This window comes from Gobio gobio, assembly GCF_949357685.1.
Source record: "Gobio gobio genome assembly, chromosome: 22".
NCBI lineage: Eukaryota > Metazoa > Chordata > Actinopteri > Cypriniformes > Gobionidae > Gobio > Gobio gobio.
The window spans coordinates 23,423,792-23,445,110 of record NC_137118.1 but is presented as its reverse complement, the minus strand read 5'-3'; the positions used below and the strand labels follow the sequence as shown (position 1 = coordinate 23,445,110).

At 40.4% G+C, this 21,319-nt stretch overlaps 1 protein-coding gene across 7 annotated transcripts in view; it reads right to left on the bottom strand.

Moving 5' to 3' along the window:
- Positions 1–21,319, bottom strand: part of palm2akap2 (PALM2 and AKAP2 fusion) — a 145,206-nt gene that overhangs the window by 82,516 nt on the left and 41,371 nt on the right. For all 7 annotated transcript variants that reach the window (XM_079803917.1, XM_079803916.1, XM_079803919.1 and 4 more), the window contains one exon: positions 16,839–16,969. In XM_079803917.1, the coding sequence (XP_079660043.1) occupies positions 16,839–16,969 (131 nt within the window). The remainder of the gene's footprint in view (positions 1–16,838; positions 16,970–21,319) is intronic.

Here is a 21,319-nt window from a genome sequence, read left to right as displayed (position 1 = left end):
GATGTTCTATGATTTTTTAAAAACAGCAATATTGTGAAACATTATTACAATTTAAAATGACAATTTTCTACACAGCCCCTAAAGGGACATGGTGATGGAAAAAAAAAGAAAAATGAGATGGGAGGAAAAAACTTCCTGTGATCAAAGCTGAATTTTCAGTTCCCTTTTGTTCAGTCACTATGACGTACTTTAGTGACTAACGAATGGGGGTTTCGCCTAGAAGCCAATCACCTTCGAGGTATTTAACAGCGCCCAATGGCAGTGCCAATGCCATGCGGAATTTGCATGCGTAACTCCGCCCCACCTCGTGGGTATATAAGGAAGTACGCTGGCAACATCGCATTATGTTTCTGCTTTGGAGCCAAGAGTATCTCTTCACTCCTTCAAGCCTGCTAACTGAGTCTTTGTCAGCCTTCGAGACGAACAGCTTTCCAGAGGCGTTGGTGTCTACGGCGTGTTCCAGTGATCGCATACTGCCTGCCTGCTGATCTGCGCAGTGGTCCGTCTGACAGCTGGTGTGTGGTCCCTGGGCGCTTCGGCGTCTCTGCGAAGCTTTCTCTCATAAAAGAGCTTACACATGGCACGTCCTTTTCAGGATGTCTCGCCCGTGTACTTCTGGGTGTGGCCGGTCGTTGAGTCCGTCCGATGGGCACAATCTCTGCTTGGTATGCTTGGGCGTTCAGCATGCTCAAGCAGCGTTTGTGGATGAGTCATGTTCCCACTGCGGGAACATGACCATCGCGGTGCTGCGATCAAGACTCAAGGGCGCGCCAAAACCCTTCGGGCGCGCCAGCATTGCCCGAGTCGGACCCAGAGCTGACAGCCATGTTGTCTCGGGCAGCTGCGAGTCTAGGGATAGAGTGGAACCCTCCGCCATGTCCCGAGCGCTCGCGGCTCGATGATTGGTTTTTGGGGACCCGCGCTGACACACGTCAGTCCCCGCCCCCAATACCTTGCTTTCCCGAGCTGCATGAGGAGGTTGCGCGGTCCTGGAAGTCCCCGCTGTCTTCCTGTGAACGTTCGGCAACCATCTCCGCCTTCTCCACCCTTGATGGGGCCGTGGCCAATGGGTACACTAGGGTCCCCCCAGTTGAATGTTCTGTTGCGATGCAACTGTGTCCGCAGAGCGCTTCAACATGGCGTGGCGACCCTAAGCACCCCTCCAAAGCCTGTTGATTCACATCAACCTTGGTGGCGAAATCACACAGAGCAGCGGGGCAGGCAGCTGCCTCTTTGCATGCCATGGCGATCCTCCAGGTCTACCAGGCCAGGATCCTCAAGGACATGCACGAGGGTGGAGTTGATCCGGGGCTCGTGGACGAGCTGCGTGCCGCCACTGACCTCGCCCTCCGGGCGACAAAGGTGACCGCACGCTCCCTGAGTCAAGTGATGTCCACAAATGTGGTCCAGGAGCGACATCTGTGGCTAAACCTGGCCGATATGCGGGACAGCGAGCGGACACGTTTCCTCGATGCCCCCATATCCCAGGCTGGCCTCTTCGGCGGAGCAGTTGAAAAGTTCGCCCAACAGTTTTCAACCGCCCAGAAGCAGACTGAGGCTATTAAACATATACTGCCCCGGCGGCCAGCTGCTGCCTCCACCCAGCCGCCGTCACAGTCGCCTCAGCCTGCTCGCCGCCGAGGACGCCCTCCTAAGGTTCCCGCCCCTCCCGCCCGGTCCAAGCAGAAGCCTACACCCGGGCCGGGTCGTGGAGGAAGCCGTAGGAAGGCGTCCCAGTCCCCTCAGTTCGCCCCGCGCCCCACTAAACGCCAGGCCAAGCGGCGCTCCTGAGACGGACAGCTCAGGGATGGGAAATTCTTTCCAGGAGATGGTAGCAGGACCACTCCTTCCCCCGGTGGAGTGCCGGGGGAGAATCCTTTGTTCCTTTGTTTGACCCTAATTTGGTCAAAGAAAGAATTAACACTCCCATCCCTGAGCCCCCAGAGATCGGTGATGACGGTGCGCGCCACCCACGGGTCCCGCCACTCGCATCCCTCTCTGTCGCCAGCCCCCTGGCAGAGCAGACCCCAGTGGAACGTGCGTCCTTCCCTGGTCTCCTCTGTCAGGACGCAGTCGTTAACCGTGCCCCCACACCGGGACGCCCAACAGCCTCCCTTGTCCGGGCCGGTAACACTGCATCGCTGCCCCACACCGGGTACGCCTGTAGTCCGAATGACCCCGCTGGTGCAGTTCCTGGGAGCCTGGCTTCAGATTCCGGGACTGTCCCGCTGGGTCGCGAAGACAGTCAGGTGCGGCTACGCGATTCAGTTCGCGCAGGCTCCTCCCTGCTTCTGGGGAGTCCGCTTTACTATGGTCGGGGCCAATGCCCCTGTCATGCGAGCGAAGTTTGCCACCCTACTGGCGAAGGGTGCAATCGAGCCTGTCCCTCCAGCCGAGATGAAGTCCGGTGTTCTACAGCCCCTACTTCATTGTACCCAAAAAGACCGGTGGGTTAAGACCAATCCTGGACCTACGCATCTTGAACTGTTACCTACACAGGGTTCCGTTCAAGATGTTGACAGCGAAACGCCTTTTCGAATGAGTTCGTCTGGACGAATGGTTTGCAGCGATCGACCTGAAGGACGCCTACTTCCATGTCTCCATCCTACCTTGACACAGACCGTTCCTATGGTTTGCCTTCGAGGGGCGGGGATATCAGTACGCGGTCCTCCCATTCGGGCTATCTCTGTCCCCTCGCGTCTTTACGAAGATTGTCGAGGCAGCCCTTGCGCCTCTCCGGCAGCACGGGGTTCGCATCCTGGACTACCTCGACGACTGGCTCATAATGAGTCACTCTCGAGAGCAGGTTTGCGGACACAGAGATTTAGTGCTCCATCACTTAGCCCGTCTGGGCCTTCGGGTCAACTGGGAGAAGAGCAAACAGAGGATCTCTTTTCTCGGTATGGAGATCGACTCGGTTCACGCTCCCGCTGTATGTCTCAACTCGCCCGCCATCTCGTTTTATGGAGTCAGAAGCACCTGAGGTCCCTTCGTGCTGTCCACATCCCGGGAGAACTGAACCATGCAGCCGACGAGCTCTCACGGATTCAGCCACTTCCTGGAGAATGGAGACTCCATCCCCAGGCGGTCCAGCTGATTTGGGAACAGTTTGGCGACGTGCAGGTAGATCTGTTTGCCTCCCACAACTCTTCCCATTGCAGCCTGTACCATTCTCTGACCGAGGGCACGCTCAGTATGGATGCACTGGCGCACAGCTGGCCACGGGACCTGCGCTTATATGCGTTCCCCCCAGTGAGCCTTCTCGCACGGGTACTGTGCAAGATCAGGGAGGACAAGGAGCAGGTAATTTTGGTCACCCCGTATTGGCACGGCCAGACCTGGTTCTCAGAACTGCTACTCCTTGCGACAGCCCCTCCCTGGCCTATTCCTCTGAGACCAGACCTCCTCTCTCAGAGACGGGGCACTCTATGGCACCCGCGTCCAGCGTTCTGGAAGCTCCACATGTGGCTTCTGGACGGGACGCGGCAGGTTTGAGTGGCCTGCCACCTACGGTGGTCGCCACCATCACTTCCGCTAGGGCAGAGTCTACACGACACGCCTATGCGTTGAAGTGGAACCTCTTCGTCACCTGGTGCTCTTCCCGCCAAGCGTGCCTGGAATTCGGGCCGGCTAACTCGGCTAACGTGATCCTGAGACCCCGGCCTGGATATGTGCCCAAGGTTCCTACCACCCCATTCAGAGATCAGGTGGTGAACCTGCAAGCGCTGCCTTTGGAGGAGGCAGACCCAGCCTTGGCATTGCTCTGTCCAGTACGCGCTCTCCGTGCTTACGTACACATGACACAGTGTTCAGGACCTCAGACCAGCTCTTTGTCTGTTATGGTGGAGAGCGGAAGGGAAGAGCTCTCTCAAAGCAGAGGTTGTCTCACTGGATGTTGGACACCATTGTTTTGGCTTACTAGCAGCAAGGTTGTCCATGTCCCCTTGGTGTGAGGGCACACTCCACTCGGAGTGTGGCCTCCTCTTGGGCTTTAGCGCATGGTGCCTCGCTAACAGACATCTGCAGGGCTGCAGGCTGGGCGACACCGAACACATTCGCCAGATTCTACAATCTCCGAGTGGAGCCAGTGTCCGATTATATACTCGCCTCTACTAGTGGCCGGTAGTGGACCAGGCTCGGGTGTCTTCGCTTGCTCGCCATTCCTCTCCACGGATGGGATAAGTGCGATATTTTCCTCAGGTGAGTTCCACGAGAGCCCTGAGCTCCTCCAGCACTGTCGACGCCGACATCAGTTCAGTCTGCCCTCTCGAGCCCAGACCCTCATGTCCGGCCAGGTGCCCCGTGTGCATGGTTCCCCTCCGGCGACCCCCACACGAGTATTTCCACCGTAAGCCTCCTCAGTGAGCAGGTGTCTTTCCCTTGGCAAGTCCCTGCCACCCCTAGGGTTAAAAATCCACCTTCGGCTGGTACCCTAGAGTTTCCCATATGCAGCCCTCAGCGGGTCATATGTGTACTCTCTAAGTCCTCCCTACAGGTAGGCATTTTGGCATTCCCTCACTGGGATATGCTTCCCAGTGTACCTTGGTATTCCTGCGTTAAGTGGGAGTCCTACGGCCTTAAGTGGCGGGATCTCACACTTACGCAGGGCACTGGATGACAGCTGAGTGGCGTTGTTGAATAGGATCCCCCATTCGTTAGTCACTAACGTACGTCGTAGTGACTGAACGAAAGGGAACGTCTCGGTTACGTATGTAACCCTCGTTCCCTGAGGAGGGAACGGAGACGTACGTTCCTCTGCCACGTCAGCTGTGCTGCTGGAACACGGAGTTCAGATCTTTGCTCCGCAGCAGATACATAATGCAATGTTGCCAGCGTACTTCCTTATATACCCACGAGGTGGGGCGGAGTTACTCATGCAAATTCCGCATGCCCATGGCATTGGCACTGCCATTGGGCGCTGTTAAATATCTCGAAGGTGATTGGCTTCTAGGCGAAACCCCCATTCGTTAGTCACTAACGTACGTCTCTGTTCCCTCCTCAGGGAACGAGGGTTACATACGTAACCGAGACGTTTCATTACTCCAGTCTTCAGTTTTACATGATCCTTCAGAAATCATTCTAATATGAGGATTTTGCTGCTCAAAAAACATTTCTGATTTTTATTAATGTTGCAAGCTAGAGCCCCTAAAGGGACATGGTGGTGGAAAAATATCAGATGGGAGGGAAAAATATATTTCAGTGTTGTATTGTTTTCTCACAAAAGTTTTGCATTCCCAAAGAAACTTTGCATTGGCTTAAAAAACCTTTGCGTTCCCTCACAAAATGTTTATGAATGCAAAGTTTCAAAAAAGTGAAGAAACCAGTTGCCAGTTTACAATGATTAAGTAAATTATTTAGTTTACAATGAAGTTTAGTTACAATCAGTTATTTAGTTTCAATCAGTTTACAATGATTAAGTAAATAAACTTTATGCGTATTGAAAAAATTAATTTATGTAAACTTGAAAATTACGCATCAAGTTTATTTACTTAATCATTTTAAGGCAAATGGGTTTCTTAATTTTTTTCAAGTCAACTGATCATTTTTTTTACAGTGTACATGGCTTCAGAATACTTCTAATATAGTGCAGGACTTTTATGATACTTTTACTTTTTTTGTAATCATGTTCTATGGAAAAAGGCAGCCTAGACATTCTGCTTTCTCCTTTTGCACCACATGGAAGAAACAAAATCAGGCATGTCAGTGCTCTTTCCTTCTTAAAGGGACAGTTCACCAAAAAATTTAAATTAGCCCATGATTTACTCACCCTCAAGCCATCCTGTATATGAAATCTTCTTTCAGACAAATACAAGTGGTACAAAAGTTTTAAATATGGATATTTTTCTTACAAAAACACATCACTTCGCTTCAGAAGGCCTTTATTAACCCCCCAGAGATGTGTGGAGCACTTTTATGATGGATAGATGCACTTTTATGGACTGCCATTATAAAGCATGGAAGAGCCAGATTTTTTTTAAAATTTAACTCTGATTGTATTCGTCTGAAAGAAGAACGTCATATACACATAGGATGACATGAGGGTGAGTAAATCATGGGCTAATTTTCATTTTTGGGTGAAGTATCCGTTTAAAGAAAATCAAATCTGACATTATCAGTGCTTTGAACTTTCTCACCCCATGCAGATGTGTTGCCCATTGAATAAAATCATTGTATGGAATGTACAGTCGTGTGCACACATTCTGGAGATGAATGAGACATATCCTTTTAGTGTCAATTAAGCCATGCATATTCCACTTTTCCCAACGGACTCCATTCTCACTCATTGTGAATGCTGGCAGCCAATGAGGAAACTGCCGGCAGAGGAACCCACACTGCCTCCGCCCATGAGAATTTCCTGCTATTGTTTGGATCACTGAGGTTACGTGGTCTGCAATAACAAAGGAGAAGGAGCCTTCCCACGACTCCTGACAAAAATTCCTTCTACAAAAAGACATGTGCTATCTATGTATACAAACATAATGGATGACCATGAATGCATCAACATGTGGCACTGTCTGAACTTTTTGTTTGATTTTTAAGATCAAATCCATTTAAAAGGAAACTTATTTGTTTGTCTATAGTTTGTGGAAAAGTGTCGAAAAGAGATGTTAGGCAGAATACCCCTGCTCCCCCAGACCAATTTTTATTTATTATATATATATATATATATATATATATATATATAGATAGATAGATAGATAGATAGATAGATAGATAGATAGATAGATAGATAGATAGATAGATAGATAGATAGATAGATAGATAGATAGATAGATAGATAGATAGATAGATAGATAGATAGATAGATAGATAGATAGATAGATAGATAGATAGATAGATAGATAGATAGATAGATAGATAGATATAATTCATAGTAAGTAATTATTCCTTTAACTATTTAAAAAAAGTAAACAAACAAACAAAACAAACAAATAAATAAATACATAAATAATCAAATACTATGATATGTTTTAAGAGAAACAATTAAATAGAAAAATAAATATGAATGAAAATAGAAAAGTAGATATGAATAGAATAGAAAAGTAAAGTAAAAATAACCGCATCATCCGATTATTCTTTTAAAGGGTCTTATTTTTATTTATGGGGATGTCAAAAGTTGCTACAGTTTGTAAGTTGACACTTGGGCAAGTGAATTTTAGCTGCACTGTCTATGGAAGGTCATTACACCCAGAACTAAAATATTGGAATGACTACATATGCAACTTGCTTTCTTTCAAAACTAGAGCCCCAGGAAGCACAAGTGTGGAGCTGTTATGGCAAGATACTAATAACAGAAAGTCAAAGAGCCCATTCTTCAAGGCCATCTTGTGGTGGAATAATGTCAAAGCAAGTATAAACTGTATTCTTCAAGCATATATCTTGATCAGTAATCACACATAACATTTTACGATTCATATAGGGAGAATTTTTTTTTATTATTTGAATTTCATAGGGTAAATTCATTTTTGAAATGTAATTTCTGTTTAGGCCAATTGAAGTATTTTAGTTAAGCTATTAAAACTTTTACACTATTATTGACCAAGAGAAATTATGACATAAGTTCATTAAACATGTTTTAAGGCATGCGGTATGGGGTAAGTTGTCACAACAGATAAACAATAACTTTGTATGAAATATGAAATACTGAAGGAAAAATGCAATATTTCATTATACATGTTTTAAAGTGTACACTGTAAAAAAAATTCAGATCTCCAATTGAAAATTTTCTAGTGACCGATCACATCTTAAATTTTCAGTTAGCCAAATTGAATTTCTGTGAATTGATGCAATTTAATTAACAGAAATTCAATTTGGCCAAATAAAAAATTTAGATGTGATCAGTCACTAGAAAATTTTCAATTGGAGACCTGATTTTTTTTTACAGTGCATTAAAAGCTATGTAATATAGTTTTTATACACATTTAAATAGTAAAAAATATGTTTTTTGTTTTGATTAATAGAAATTGATTACATTATTATAGTAAACAATAGTAATCAATCATAATTAATAAAATGATAACATAAAACATGATATTACTTGCTCCAATCTGACCCTTACACAGGGTGTAAAATACCCTTACACTTTTTTCAAATTTATCTTAATTTACAAAAATTAAAAAAATCTTTTGTTTGTCAATAATGTTTTATTGTGTTCACTTGTTCAGCCAAACAGCTATTACACAATACAATGATTTCTGTTTGAAATATTAGTATGGAGAACACAAAAAAGTACAGAATTCATAAAAATAAGAAAAAACCCTCACACGCAAACAAAGCAGATTTAAAATTAAAACATTCCTGCAATTGGACTTTTGCTTTGTTTCCGCAAGCGACAACATCCTCAAATGACAATAGGCTGGTATCCCTTATTCTCTTATATTCATCAAGTGTGTTTGCTGCAAAGCATTATGTTATACTTTTCTGGATTTATATCTCTCGGTTTGAGTTTCGTAACGCTGCATTACAGTCATGTCCAAAGCTGTCATGGAACAGAAACAACTTGCACGAATAACCACAAAGACTTTTATTTTGTAACTGTAGGAAAACGAGAAACAGGAAATCTGTCACACAGGAGCATCAACATCCATAACTACTGTATGAATGGAGCGTTTCTGTGAGGTGTTATTGTATATACTAGACCCTTTCACTTGCTATATGTTTTCTTCAATAACTGCTATTACAGCACTTCCATGTGCAAATATCTAAAATAAGCACGGAAAGCTTGATTTGAACCACATTATTATCTAGTAGATTTATCGGTTATTCAATATTTCAATATTATGTTTTCAGTCAGTAAAGAACTGGATGAAAACGATCATTTGTGTCACACTGCCTGTAAGCTACAGTACGATGGGTGTTGACGATATGACTCATTTAAAAAGCAGACTTTTTTGTCCCCCTTTTTTCTTGTTCCAAAGCGTAGTCAGAGGTCAAGAGTGCATCTTCTGCAGTGTCTGGATGAGCTCATACAGGCCTCACACCCACCTCCTACTTCCTGCATGATTTCTCACGCTGCATCATTTTCTCCTATTGGCTCTCTGAGCGACAAAAGCTATTCCCACTATTCTACAGTGATTTTTTATCATTTTTACGCATTACAGTAAAAATGATGTAATATAAATGATTTTACGATTTTATTACCAGCCTAAATTACAGTACGTAAAGTACATAATAACCATTAAGCTCAATCACAGTATACTGTTGTTTGGTGATTTTTTTTTTGAAAAACCCAGTCATTTCAGTTCAAATTCAGTTCAAATCCAGCATAAGTTGGTCATGTGAATTTGCTATGTTAACCGACAGAAAACTGATTGGTTTGAAAGTGACTTCCTAATACATTGTTACCGTGTCGGGGAAAGTTACTTTTGAAAGTAATCCATTACAATATTGCATTACTCCCTAAAAAATACCTAATTGTTTTACTTTTTATGCGAAGTAAAGTGTTTAGCAATACTTTTTCTAACCTGGGCTGGGCTTGCTTGTTTGTTTTTTAATTAAAAAAAAAATAAAATAAATACAAAAAATACAAAATTCTATTTTGGCAAAAGGCCCTTTCACACCAAAAATGCAAATTCACGCCTGTACAGTAGAGGGCAACACTCTTAAAATAAAAATTATACGAAAAAATGAAAGTTTATCAAAAGACATTTATTCATAAGGCTATATTGGGTCAGTGAAGGGCAGCAGCAAAGACATTGGTTAATAAAGTGATATTAAAAGCATAACGTATATTTTTGTAATTTAAAAGTTTTATTTCACTGTTTTTATTCATTTTTATGAATACTGAATCTGTTTTTGTGCAAATGAAAGGAGTAAATGCTCACATTTAGTCTAGAACAATACAAGACCCATCATGTTCCCACAAACTTGAAAAAAGTAATCTGTTGTGTATGTAACTTGTGTTACTTGTAATGCTTTACCCCCAAAACTGAACATGACACTTCTGATAATAGACGTTTTTTCACAAATTCCACTAATGTGACTGCACCATATCATTTTTTTAACCATTTTAATTGAAACTTTACATAGTTATTGAACTGAACTGAATCAACACTGAACTGACCTCAGCTGAATAATGACACTATTGACTTTTTTTTTTTACTGATTCACAGCAGCATTTGAATTATGTTTGGGGGAAAAAATTTTGCTCAACAACAACAACAAAAATCAATGCAAGAATTTGCATATGACAAATTTGAATGAAATTACATTCAACCAACAAACTACTCTGAGTTAGAGGAACTTCATATTTTGTAGCATAAACACAAATTTTTAAGTTGATTACTCAAAAAATGAAGTTAAAGTAGTCCTGGAACTAATTAATCTTATCTATTTCAGTTAAAATCCACAGCTACAATAGCATATCTTAATATATCTTATTTAATGTGTCTTTACTGAACAAGTAAGATCTGTCATTAACGCAGTCATTGCTTATAGAGTCAATATAGTGTTTACCTTCATGTCATCTACTCTTCAGCACAACGAAAAAAAAAAAACAAAACAAAAAAAACTTCAACATTACAGAAACTCCTTTAAAATGTCAAACTTAACTGCAATAAACAGGTCTTTCCCTTCACTAAAAAAAATAAATCAAATAACCATTCTCCTTATCAGTGCAAAACATGCTGGGAACTAGAAAAGCACTGCCCAAGTTATCAAGACAATTTCATTAAGTTCATACAAATTAATTTATTGACACAGTCAGTCAACACAACAATATTACCTCTTTCCGCGCCATTAACGGACATGTCCAGCTTAACATGTTTTCACTGTTATACGGTTATTATTGTTATTACACATCTTCTGAAAGATTACTGAATCTCCAGATCAGAGCACATGCGAAGAAGAAGCAGAAACAAGTGATAGCATATGTAAGCAGATGCATATGTAAAAATGATGTGATCATCAACATTAAACAGCATATCAATACAATCTGCCTAATGTTACTGAATGAAATGATAGAATAAAAACGCTAGAATAAATTGTGAAACTGCCGTGAGCTCATCATCAATATCCAGCGATGTACCTGTACTCAGACAGGGTTTATTAGCCCCCCGCCCCCCATCCTGTTCCCATGACAACACATGACTGAATGCTTCCTGTCCAGTTTACCAGATGTCAAATCTAAAGGCCTCTAAGGCAGATCTCTAGGACTTCTGCAGTGTTCACATCGTGTCTTTGTTGTTAATATAATCATGAAACGACAACATGGAGATTCTTCTGTTCACAGACGCAGAAACAACTTGTTTCTAAGGCAACACTCATTATGGCTCAATGAATCCATCTGTGACTTTGTTGGTAACAGCAGAAAAATACTGCATACATTTACCTCAATATTCTCTTGCTAAATATTGAAGAAAATGAAAGTGCTCCAGGTACCATGAGGTAAAATAACACTGATCTAAAAAAACATAAATCAAATCATTTTAATTGTTGATATCAATTGTTCTCGAGCAGGGTTATTCTATAATTAATTAAAACTGAAAAAAAAATCTTACTTGAAATATATTAAACATTAACTGAAATAATATATACTGTATATATATATATAATCGATGGATCACTAAAAAAAACTTAACTTATTTCAGCTAGTTGCCAAGGCAATTTTCTTTTCCATGTAGTTTAACTGGATGGTCTAAAATAACTACAACTGAAATCAAATTAATAAAAACTATTAGACATATAAAATAATAATAATAATAATAAATGACAAAACACAATACAAAATTACTAAAAATGTAACTATAAAAAAATAAAAAATAAAAATTCAATCTATTAATAAAAACTATAATAGTATCTCAATGGTACAATAACACTGTTCTTGAGCCGAAACATATTCAATGCTGACTGACTCAGGGAAATAAATTCAGTAGCTCATGCTACATTAGGAGGTCTTACTATAGTAATAGCAGACGGTCTTATCTGAAACCATGAGGTATTGTTTATTTTTAAGTCTGTCTTTTCTCCAGTGCAGGACGAAAGACCTTACACATTCTTTTCACCATATTAGGAGCTAATATCACACAGTTGTATAACCAGTGTGTGTGCAGATGTGTCAGGGAGGGAGCTTTATGACTGAGTTAGTATCTTGTCAACGCCACATTTTTCCTGGAAAGCCTAGTAGTCAGAGCTTTACTTTAGACTCAGTGGCTGGGATGTCTTCTGTAATGATAAGTTTTCAGGAGAAGTCTGCCCTCACAAGAGATTCATTGCTGTTCAGCAGAGGCTATAGTTAAAACCACCAGAACTACATCCAAAACCATTTACACCAATGTTCTTGTTTTGCATGCTTTGACATTATTTATTTTTCTTTTTTCTTCTTCTTTTGAAACAGTTACTGTTATGAGGCAGGCATAACCTCATGATTAGATTTTGTGTGTGTGTGTGTGAGCGAGCGGTTTATTGTTAGGCTGATTAATTTGTTTAAGACAATATTTGCCTATTTCAAAATTGTAGCCATCTGTCGATAATGCTGTTTCATCTGCTGACATGCATTCTTGTACAAGTATCTAAAAACCTTCCCACTCACAATCTTTCTTCTTTAGACTGCAAAACAACAGTTAACTGCCCGTGTTTCATGCTGTCAATTACCATAGTAAATCATTTAAACTAAAATACATTTATAATGGAAGTTCAAATTCCAGTCTTCCTGTTCTAATATAAGTAGGATTGTAACAAATTTGCATAATGCCAACCTATGGCCTTCATTGGCTGTCATTGGGACATCTGACAAATCAGAGCAGCGTAGACCAATCACAAAAGATTGGACCACCTGCCACCCAGAGCAGAGAAGACCAATCACAACAGATTGGGTCATCTGATCAATCAGATCAGAGTAGACCAATCACAACAGATTGGGTCATCTGACCAATCAGATCAGAGTAGACCAATCACAACAGACTGAGCCATCTGACCAATCAGATCAGAGAAGACCAATCACAACAGATTGGGTCATCTGACCAATCAGAGCAGAGTAGACCAATCACAACAGACTGGGTCATCTGACCAATCAGATCAGAGTAGACCAATCACAACAGACTGAGCCATCTGACCAATAAGAGCAGAGTAGACCAATCACAACAGACTGAGCCATCTGACCAATCAGAGCAGAGTAGACCAATCACAACAGACTGAGCCATCTGACCAATCAGAGCAGAGTAGACCAATCACAACAGACTGAGCCATCTGACCAATCAGATAAGAGTAGACCAATCACAACAGACTGAGCCATCTGACCAATCAGAGCAGAGTAGACCAATCACAACAGACTGAGCCATCTGACCAATCAGAGCAGAGTAGACCAATCACAACAGACTGAGCCATCTGACCAATCAGATAAGAGTAGACCAATCACAACAGACTGGGTCATCTGACCAATCAGAGCAGAGAAGACCAATCACAACAGACTGGGTCATCTGACCAATCAGATCAGAGTAGACCAATAACAACAGACTGATCAATCTGACCAATCAGATCAGCGTAAACCAATCACGACAGATTGGGTCATCTGACCAATCAGAGCAGAGTAGACCAATCACAACAGACTGAGCCATCTAACCAATCAGATCAGAGTAAACCAATCACAACAGACTGGGTCATCTGACCAATCATAGCAGAGTTGACCAATAACAACAGACTGAGCCATCTGACCAATCAGATCAGAGTAAACCAATCACAACAGACTGGGTCATCTGACCAATCAGAGCAGAGTAGACCAATCACAACAGACGGGGTCATCTGACCAATCTGATCAGAGTAGACCAATCACAACAGACTGGATCATCTGACCAATCAGAGCCGAGTAGACCAATCACAACAGACTGAGCCATCTGACCAATCAGAGCAGAGTAGACCAATTACAACAGACTGAGCCATCTGACCAATCAGAGCCGAGTAGACCAATCACAACAGACTGAGCCATCTGACCAATCAGAGCAGAGTAGACCAATCACAACAGACTGAGCCATCTGACCAATCAGAGCAGAGTAGAGCAATCACAACAGACTGAGCCATCTGACCAATCAGATCAGATTAGACCAATCACAACAGACTGGGTCATCTGACTAATCAAGGCAGAGTAAACCAACCACAAAAGACTGGGTCATCTGAACAATCAGAGCAGAGTAGACCAATCACAACAGGGTCAGCTGACCAATCAGAGTAGAGCTGACCAATCACAATAGACTGGGCCTATTGTGAAAGGAGGGGTCTAGAGAAACCGAATCCTTTATCAAACTATTTCAGACAGTGTGAGAAAAGAGGAGATGCTGCAATGTATATTATTAGTAAATTAAGTGTTTTTTGACCTTAGATGATTGTAAACTCGTTGTAGGAGACCTCCAAAACAAAATTAGGAACCTTTAAAATAGCATAATAGATCCACTTTAACATGTAACACTTCTTTAACTATGCAGTAAGTTCATTCTTTTTTATCAACTCATGAGTAAAAAAGTCTTGAGTACCCATTTATTTTGGAGAATCTCCTCTGCAGGGTACAGAAATAGCCACCAGCCACTCCCTCAATCTCATACTTCTGCCACAGAGGCGGTTCTATTCCTTCATTCCTGCCGCTGTCCTGACAGAGAGTTTTCTGTGCAAGTCTACCCTGCCCCGTCACCCACACCCACCAGACCAGGAAATATCACCTGCCACCCACAACCAGCACAGCCACATAATCTTCTGAACAGTCGCCCTGTCCATTTGACTAAATTACCCTTCCAATGACAAATGGGAGCTCACAGCCCAAGGATGTTTTCAAGTGACTGTAAGTGAGAGTAAATGCAAATTGTGCTGCTGTTCAATGACGTAAAATGAGTAGGAGAGCAAACCTACAGGAGGCGTCTTCTGAAATCTTAAAATTATTATATTGGGTGTAAACCTTTTAATCTGAACTTCTTTGTTCCCAAAATATTAAAGACTTGTTATTAAACAGATATATTGTAACTCAGAAAGAACAGCAGAATACAATTATGCCTGTGGATATCTGGTTTACTTGCTACTTTGTGCCTTAAACAAAACTCAAGATTAGAATTTGAGTTTTGTGTCCAACATCCACCAGATGATTGATTGGGACTCTCTTACAAAGATAGAAATATTCTGATCGTCTGATGGATAAAAATAGTTACTTTGCATTGGTTGTTCAACAGTACACTATTGCTGCACACATTACATTTCCCAAAAGAGTATAATAGTTCCTTAGTAGAATGATCTATCTTAAAGCAAACAGCATCTCCTGTCAAGATTCTACTATTCTACTGTCATAACTGATGCAAACTAATTTGAGATATGACACCACTGTGTTTACTTTGGGAAAACTTTAACATTCCAAACAGAAATTCTAAGATGACATCCTGTGCAGAGAGGAAGCCCACCTCAGAGTTTTAATAAAATCTAAACAATGGATCGGACGTTAACTTTCCATGGATGACATCATGGAAGGGCAAATCCCCAGTCAACTCAATGATGTAAATCAGAGCATCCACTCATTGCTGTCAAACAGAGCGTAAGAGCATCATCCACTTCAATCACAAACTAACTGATTACATAATCACTTCTGAGGACCAAAAGGTAGCACATAACTTATGTAATAGGAGTTTTTCAAAATCCAAACATCTTCCAAACACTCCCACACAACTCACTTGAAATATTTGAAAAACAATTGATTCCATCAAAACCAGACAAATTCCATTTCAAACTCTTGAGATAACCAATCTCTTTAGGCAAGTGTAGCTCCTGCTGGTTTGAGCAGACATTCAGAGGTCTTGAGACATTAAACTTCAGCCTTTTAAGATATTATGAGAGGAACCAAAAGACTCTCCTGGCTTTCTTTAATAATAAAAAAAACACATGCTAATACAGTATACCTCAATTAAGTCAACATAGTTTCCAAGAGCACCAATTTTCACAGCAGTTTTATGTTGGAATATTCCAATGTTCTAACACTTATAGTTGGATTATTTACTGTTCTAGAGCCTTAGCCATGGGAACTCCTGTATCAAATTAATGGAAAAGAATGTGCATTTTATGAACAGGCATGGAAAGATATTTTATTAGTATATGCTTATGTGCATCTGTTTCTTGTTTTTGCATATCTTCTTATTAGATTGTAAAAATCTAGTTCCAGTTTTGTTTGTGACTAGATTCAAGGGTTGCACTTTATTTTATAGTCTTGTTCCCCATGTACATACTATGTACTTATAATAGTAGTTGCAATAACTGGGTAATAACTAGGTACAACCCTGAACCTACTCCCTAAACCTAACCTTAACCCATGTAGTTACCTTATATTACCCAGTATTTTCTTAGGTAAGTACACTGTAAGTGCACGTACTGTCAAATAAAGTGCATTCTATTCAAGCATATCATATTGATTAACGTACACCGCAGCCATGGTTAGTATCACGTGTAACAGTCCTACCACAATCGAGGTGGTTTTCTAGCACGTCACAAAGTCATAACATCTTGTTTTCGAAGCAACAACATTGTGTGATTGTCAAAATATCCGGCTGCCGAGCAATCAACTGAAATGCACATTGGTTTGGCAATGCGTCCCATATGAGGAATCTTAAAATGGCATCTGCAGATCTTCAAATGCTTCTACCAGATGAGCTTAAACGGAGCAGCTTTGAAGTTCTCATAATTAAAAGCAAAGCTTAGCAGAAATACAGATCCCACTGAAGTCTGGAGGAAATGACTCTAGTGTTTGGGACAGTGGTTGCTTAATGGTTGCAGTTGCAGGAAATAAACATATAACCCAAAGAAACATCAGTTATTTACTAAGATGAGATCAGTGCAAAGTGTTCAGTAAATACTGAATAATCTGAAAAGCATTATTGTACCTGTGAATGGCATCTTCTAGTGTTTTGACGTGAAGTTCATCTTGCTCGACCTGTTTCCTACGACTTTCCTCTTCCTCTTGTGGCACCGCTGGTGTTCCCTGCAGAAGCCATCTCTCTCTCATGGCTTTAGACTGTAAGGCAGAAACATGTTCTATGGTAAGGTCATTGATCTAGATAGGAACATGCTTGGCCAGCTACAGAGAGACTGGTATCTAGGAAACAGACAAGTGACCAATCCTGAGTGGTGGCATCAAAACATGCATTCTACTAGCATGGTTCAGCACAGTTAGACCTGGAAAACCTGGAAACAAGCATTTGTGTACTTCCGTTTCCATCTTCCCAAAGTTTTTTGGTTGAATGCCTGAAACAAGGTCTTTATTTTGTGACATACAATACTTTCCAAAGCCATCCATCCAAAGTTGCGTCACTTTCTAATAAACTGGCTCTAAATATCACTAAGAAAAGTAGGAGAAGCCACTGTATATAATAATTGCATCTCAGAGCGTGCAGACGAAACGTGGAAAAAGATCGGTCCACTGTTTAGTCCAGTTATGCCGTCCCATCGCACAAAGCCACATCATTTTTTTGATGCGCATCAAGGAATTTATTTGGTAATGTGTTTCCATGGTAGTTTATGCGCATGTTTTCCTATCGGCTAAAAAAAATTATGGTAACACTTTTGTATGGGGAACATACAGTATTTTCACTATTAATTATGACTTTTGCCTAAAAAAACTCCTAATTTACTGCTTATTAATAGTTTAGAAGTTTAGGTATTGGGTAGGATTAAGGGATGTAGAATAAGGTCATGCAGAATAAGGCATTAATATGTACTTTATAAGTACTAATAAACAGCCAATATCCTAGTAATATGCATGCTAGTAAGCAACTAGTTAATAGCGAGAACTGAACCCTAAAATAAAGTGTTAATAAATGTATCAGTCTCAATTGAGCGCATATGTTTTTTTTTTTTTTGGTGTTTGATTCCAACAGTTCTTTTATGCGATATCCCAAAATGAGCATAAAATAGGAGGATGGAACCCCCACTAGTAATACCCCACTCATGATTTTTTAAAGAAAAAACTGTGTTAGTGTCTCTTTCAATTAGAATTACAACTTCTACTATAAAGCAACTTCTACTCACACCTACTTATTACATAATCACCACAAACCAATGGTAGTTCAAGGGTGTTTACCAGAAAGTTAGCTTGAAAGGAACTCCAAACGAACTTTGCTTTTGCCTAATTTTGTTCTAAATGACATCACGCCAATTTGTTCTTTGGGTAAACTTTAGTTTAGGATCCAATTCTCACTATTAACTAGTTACTAGTTATTAGCATGCATTTTACTAGGATATCAGCTGTTTATTAGTACTTATAAACACATTTTAATGCCTTATTCTGCATGACCATATTCTACATCCATCCTTAATCCCCAATACCCAAACTTAACAACTACCTTACTAACTATTACTAAGCAGTAATTTATTGAGGCAAAAGTCACAGTTAATAATTAGTTATAGCGAATTGAACCCTATAAAGTTTTCACCTGAAGTATATTGGAGCCTTAACTATCCCCACGCTGAATTGGTAAACTCATATACTCACTAGTTGACTTTTACTGCCTCTTTGTGTTTATACTTGTGCTATTCTAACTCAAATGCTCCACCTTGTAGATTTTAAATAAAGACTGAAAGAATTGTCAGAAGTGTAATAGTGGTGACGTTGAAGTTCTGAGACAACGGTGTAGTTCATTAACTTAAGCTTTTTACTTCTGTGATTGTATTTAGGCTTCAACTTTCATAAAATCTGAGTTCATTTGTGAATATCATCAACCAAACATGTAAGAATCATAAACTTTAGTTGGTCACGGAGCTTATTTTCTGCCATAATCCAAAAGTAAATCGGAAAATTGGTAACACTTTGTTTGACAGTATCCTTGTTATGTTACATGTACCCATAGTAATAACAGTATATTATGCATAATTACACACAACTACCCTCAACCAAACCCTAATCCTACCCTAAGCCTATGTTGTTAATTAATATTACTTAGTACTTAAATATATAATTCCACTGTAACAACGACACCTTAAAATAACGTGTAACCAAAAATCTTATTGGGTTTTTGTCGAGGAAATGAGGGTGATGTTCTCATCACTGCACTCTATGAATAAAGTGCATATCAAAGATGGCAACATGCACAACACCAGGAGAGTAATGTAATCTAATAAATGGGTCCAATTGAGGTGTGAGTTCATCCATCAATTCATATTTAACCAGCATTTTTAATTGCCCTGCTGAAAAAGAAACAGCCTATGGTGGTTAGCTGGTCTCCAAGTCTGACAAAGCTAGTCTTACGAAGGGGTTTGGATGTGCTTGGGAGACTTTCTGACCAATTTTTGTTTAATCCTTTGTAGCGGATTAGACTGCTTCATTTAGAGTATAAAACTGGTGGAAGGATCTCTATGGAAGACAGCAACTGGATCTTAAACCTTTGGGTCGGGTGACACATAGCTGCTATCTACATCTTTGTGAACTTCCAAAACCCCACATTAAAAAACACAATGCTCACAAATTTGAGGTCAATTCAGTTATAGTCAATCCGTACCACACAGTAAACCATATTTAGCACTACAAACTGCTGCTGGGAGAATGTAGCCTAAATGTACCAGCTGAACCTAAAACAGGATTTTAGTTTATGCTTTAGTCAGCTCATTATTGTGTGGACTGTGGTTTACCAAAGAAAACTCTTTTTATGCGCATTGTTTGACATTTAAGTCCATAATATACATGTCCTGTGTTGCCACATTCTTATGTAAACTTGAATACATTTAAATCCAGTCCAACATGAACAGCTGTTGAAGAAGTAACCAGCTGCGGTTGAACTGACTCTAGCTATGTGAGCTATGAGGTCTCTCAGGACCCCTTACGCCAAGTCATCACCTCCACGAAGGTCAACCACAGGAACTCAGGAACTCTCATGACTGTTTCACAAGCTGCTGAAGGTATGCGGTCTTAGATTTCAACATGTTTGAATTCAAAGACTCAAAGCAGTGCTTCTAAAATGGTGTTTAAAACATTGCGTTTAAACACTCATTTTCAGATTTCAGATTTTCATAACTTGACATTTGCATTATATTCTTAAAGGTTTGATTGTGGAAATTACGTTTTATCACGTGTTTCTCTGGGATACTTGATTGTGATTGGTCAATGGTGGCATTCTGCTGTCAAAATTCTAATAATCGCTAAACTGTATAATATTAATGATCTATAGCTTTGCTAGTTTCATTTATTTGGCAAGCAGACATTTAATAAGCATGATAATGTATTTCTTTTCGTATTGTTGGGTCGTAGCCAGTAGCCATTTGATTAAAACGTAACACTTTCTGCCTCAGATGCTGCCATTCTAGTGATGGACAAAACACTTATGTCTGAAATTCTCAGAAATGTGCTGGTCACAAACCTTTTAACTCTATTTTAGCTTGTTTTTTTGTAAACAATTCATAATCAATGTTATTTGTAAATAAATAATGTTAATAATATAATGACACATGCAAGTGTTTGATCACATATAAAGCACCAATATCATTATCAACATCACAGTGTTCAATTATTTAAAAAAATACAGTGCATTTTTCATTTCCTACAGTTGAAAAGTAGCAGTTTTGGAGATAGAAGGTTTACCCGACAGCGACAATATACAGTATAAGAATTCTGTAGATAACACTTTATTTGAACGTGTTGTTACATGTCCTTACTGTAGTAATAACAGTATATTATGTATAATTAGACCTAAACCACACCCCAACCCTAACTTTAACCATATAGTAAGTATTGCTCAGTGCTCATTTGTGTAATTAAACTGTAACCTAAGCATATGTGCAATATCTAAATAGTTTAAATATTTAAAACATTTAAACACTCACATTTTCTCATAATTTACATTGCTGCATCAACTCTTTTCTCACAGTCTCTGAAGTGGTTCAATCAAGGATTCAGTCTCTCTAAATATCTCCTTTCCAAGAGCCTCCTCTATTCTGATTGGTCAGATGCCCCAGTCTGTTGTGATTGGTCTACTCTGCTGTTATTGGTCACATGGCTCAGTCTGTTATGATTGGTCTACTCTGCTCTCATTGGTCACATGGCCCAGTCTGTTGTGATTAGTTAACCGTTTACAGTGTGTGATACACAGTGATACAAATATTAACTATGATGGCGTCAGTTTTACAGTATCAATTCCAGCGTGAGTCCTCATCCTTTGCCAAGTGGATTTGCTTTCGCAGGGCAGAAAACAGACATGTTGACAACATGAACCAACTCTGCAGTCTTAGCTACAACTACAGTGTTTGAAGGTCAAAGTAGACATTGATTGTGGGTAGCCAATGAAGACCAAAGGCTGGCATTATGCAAATTTGTTACAAACCTACGTAGGTTAGAGCAGAGAGGGAACTACAATCCCATGCAACTTTGTGAATGACA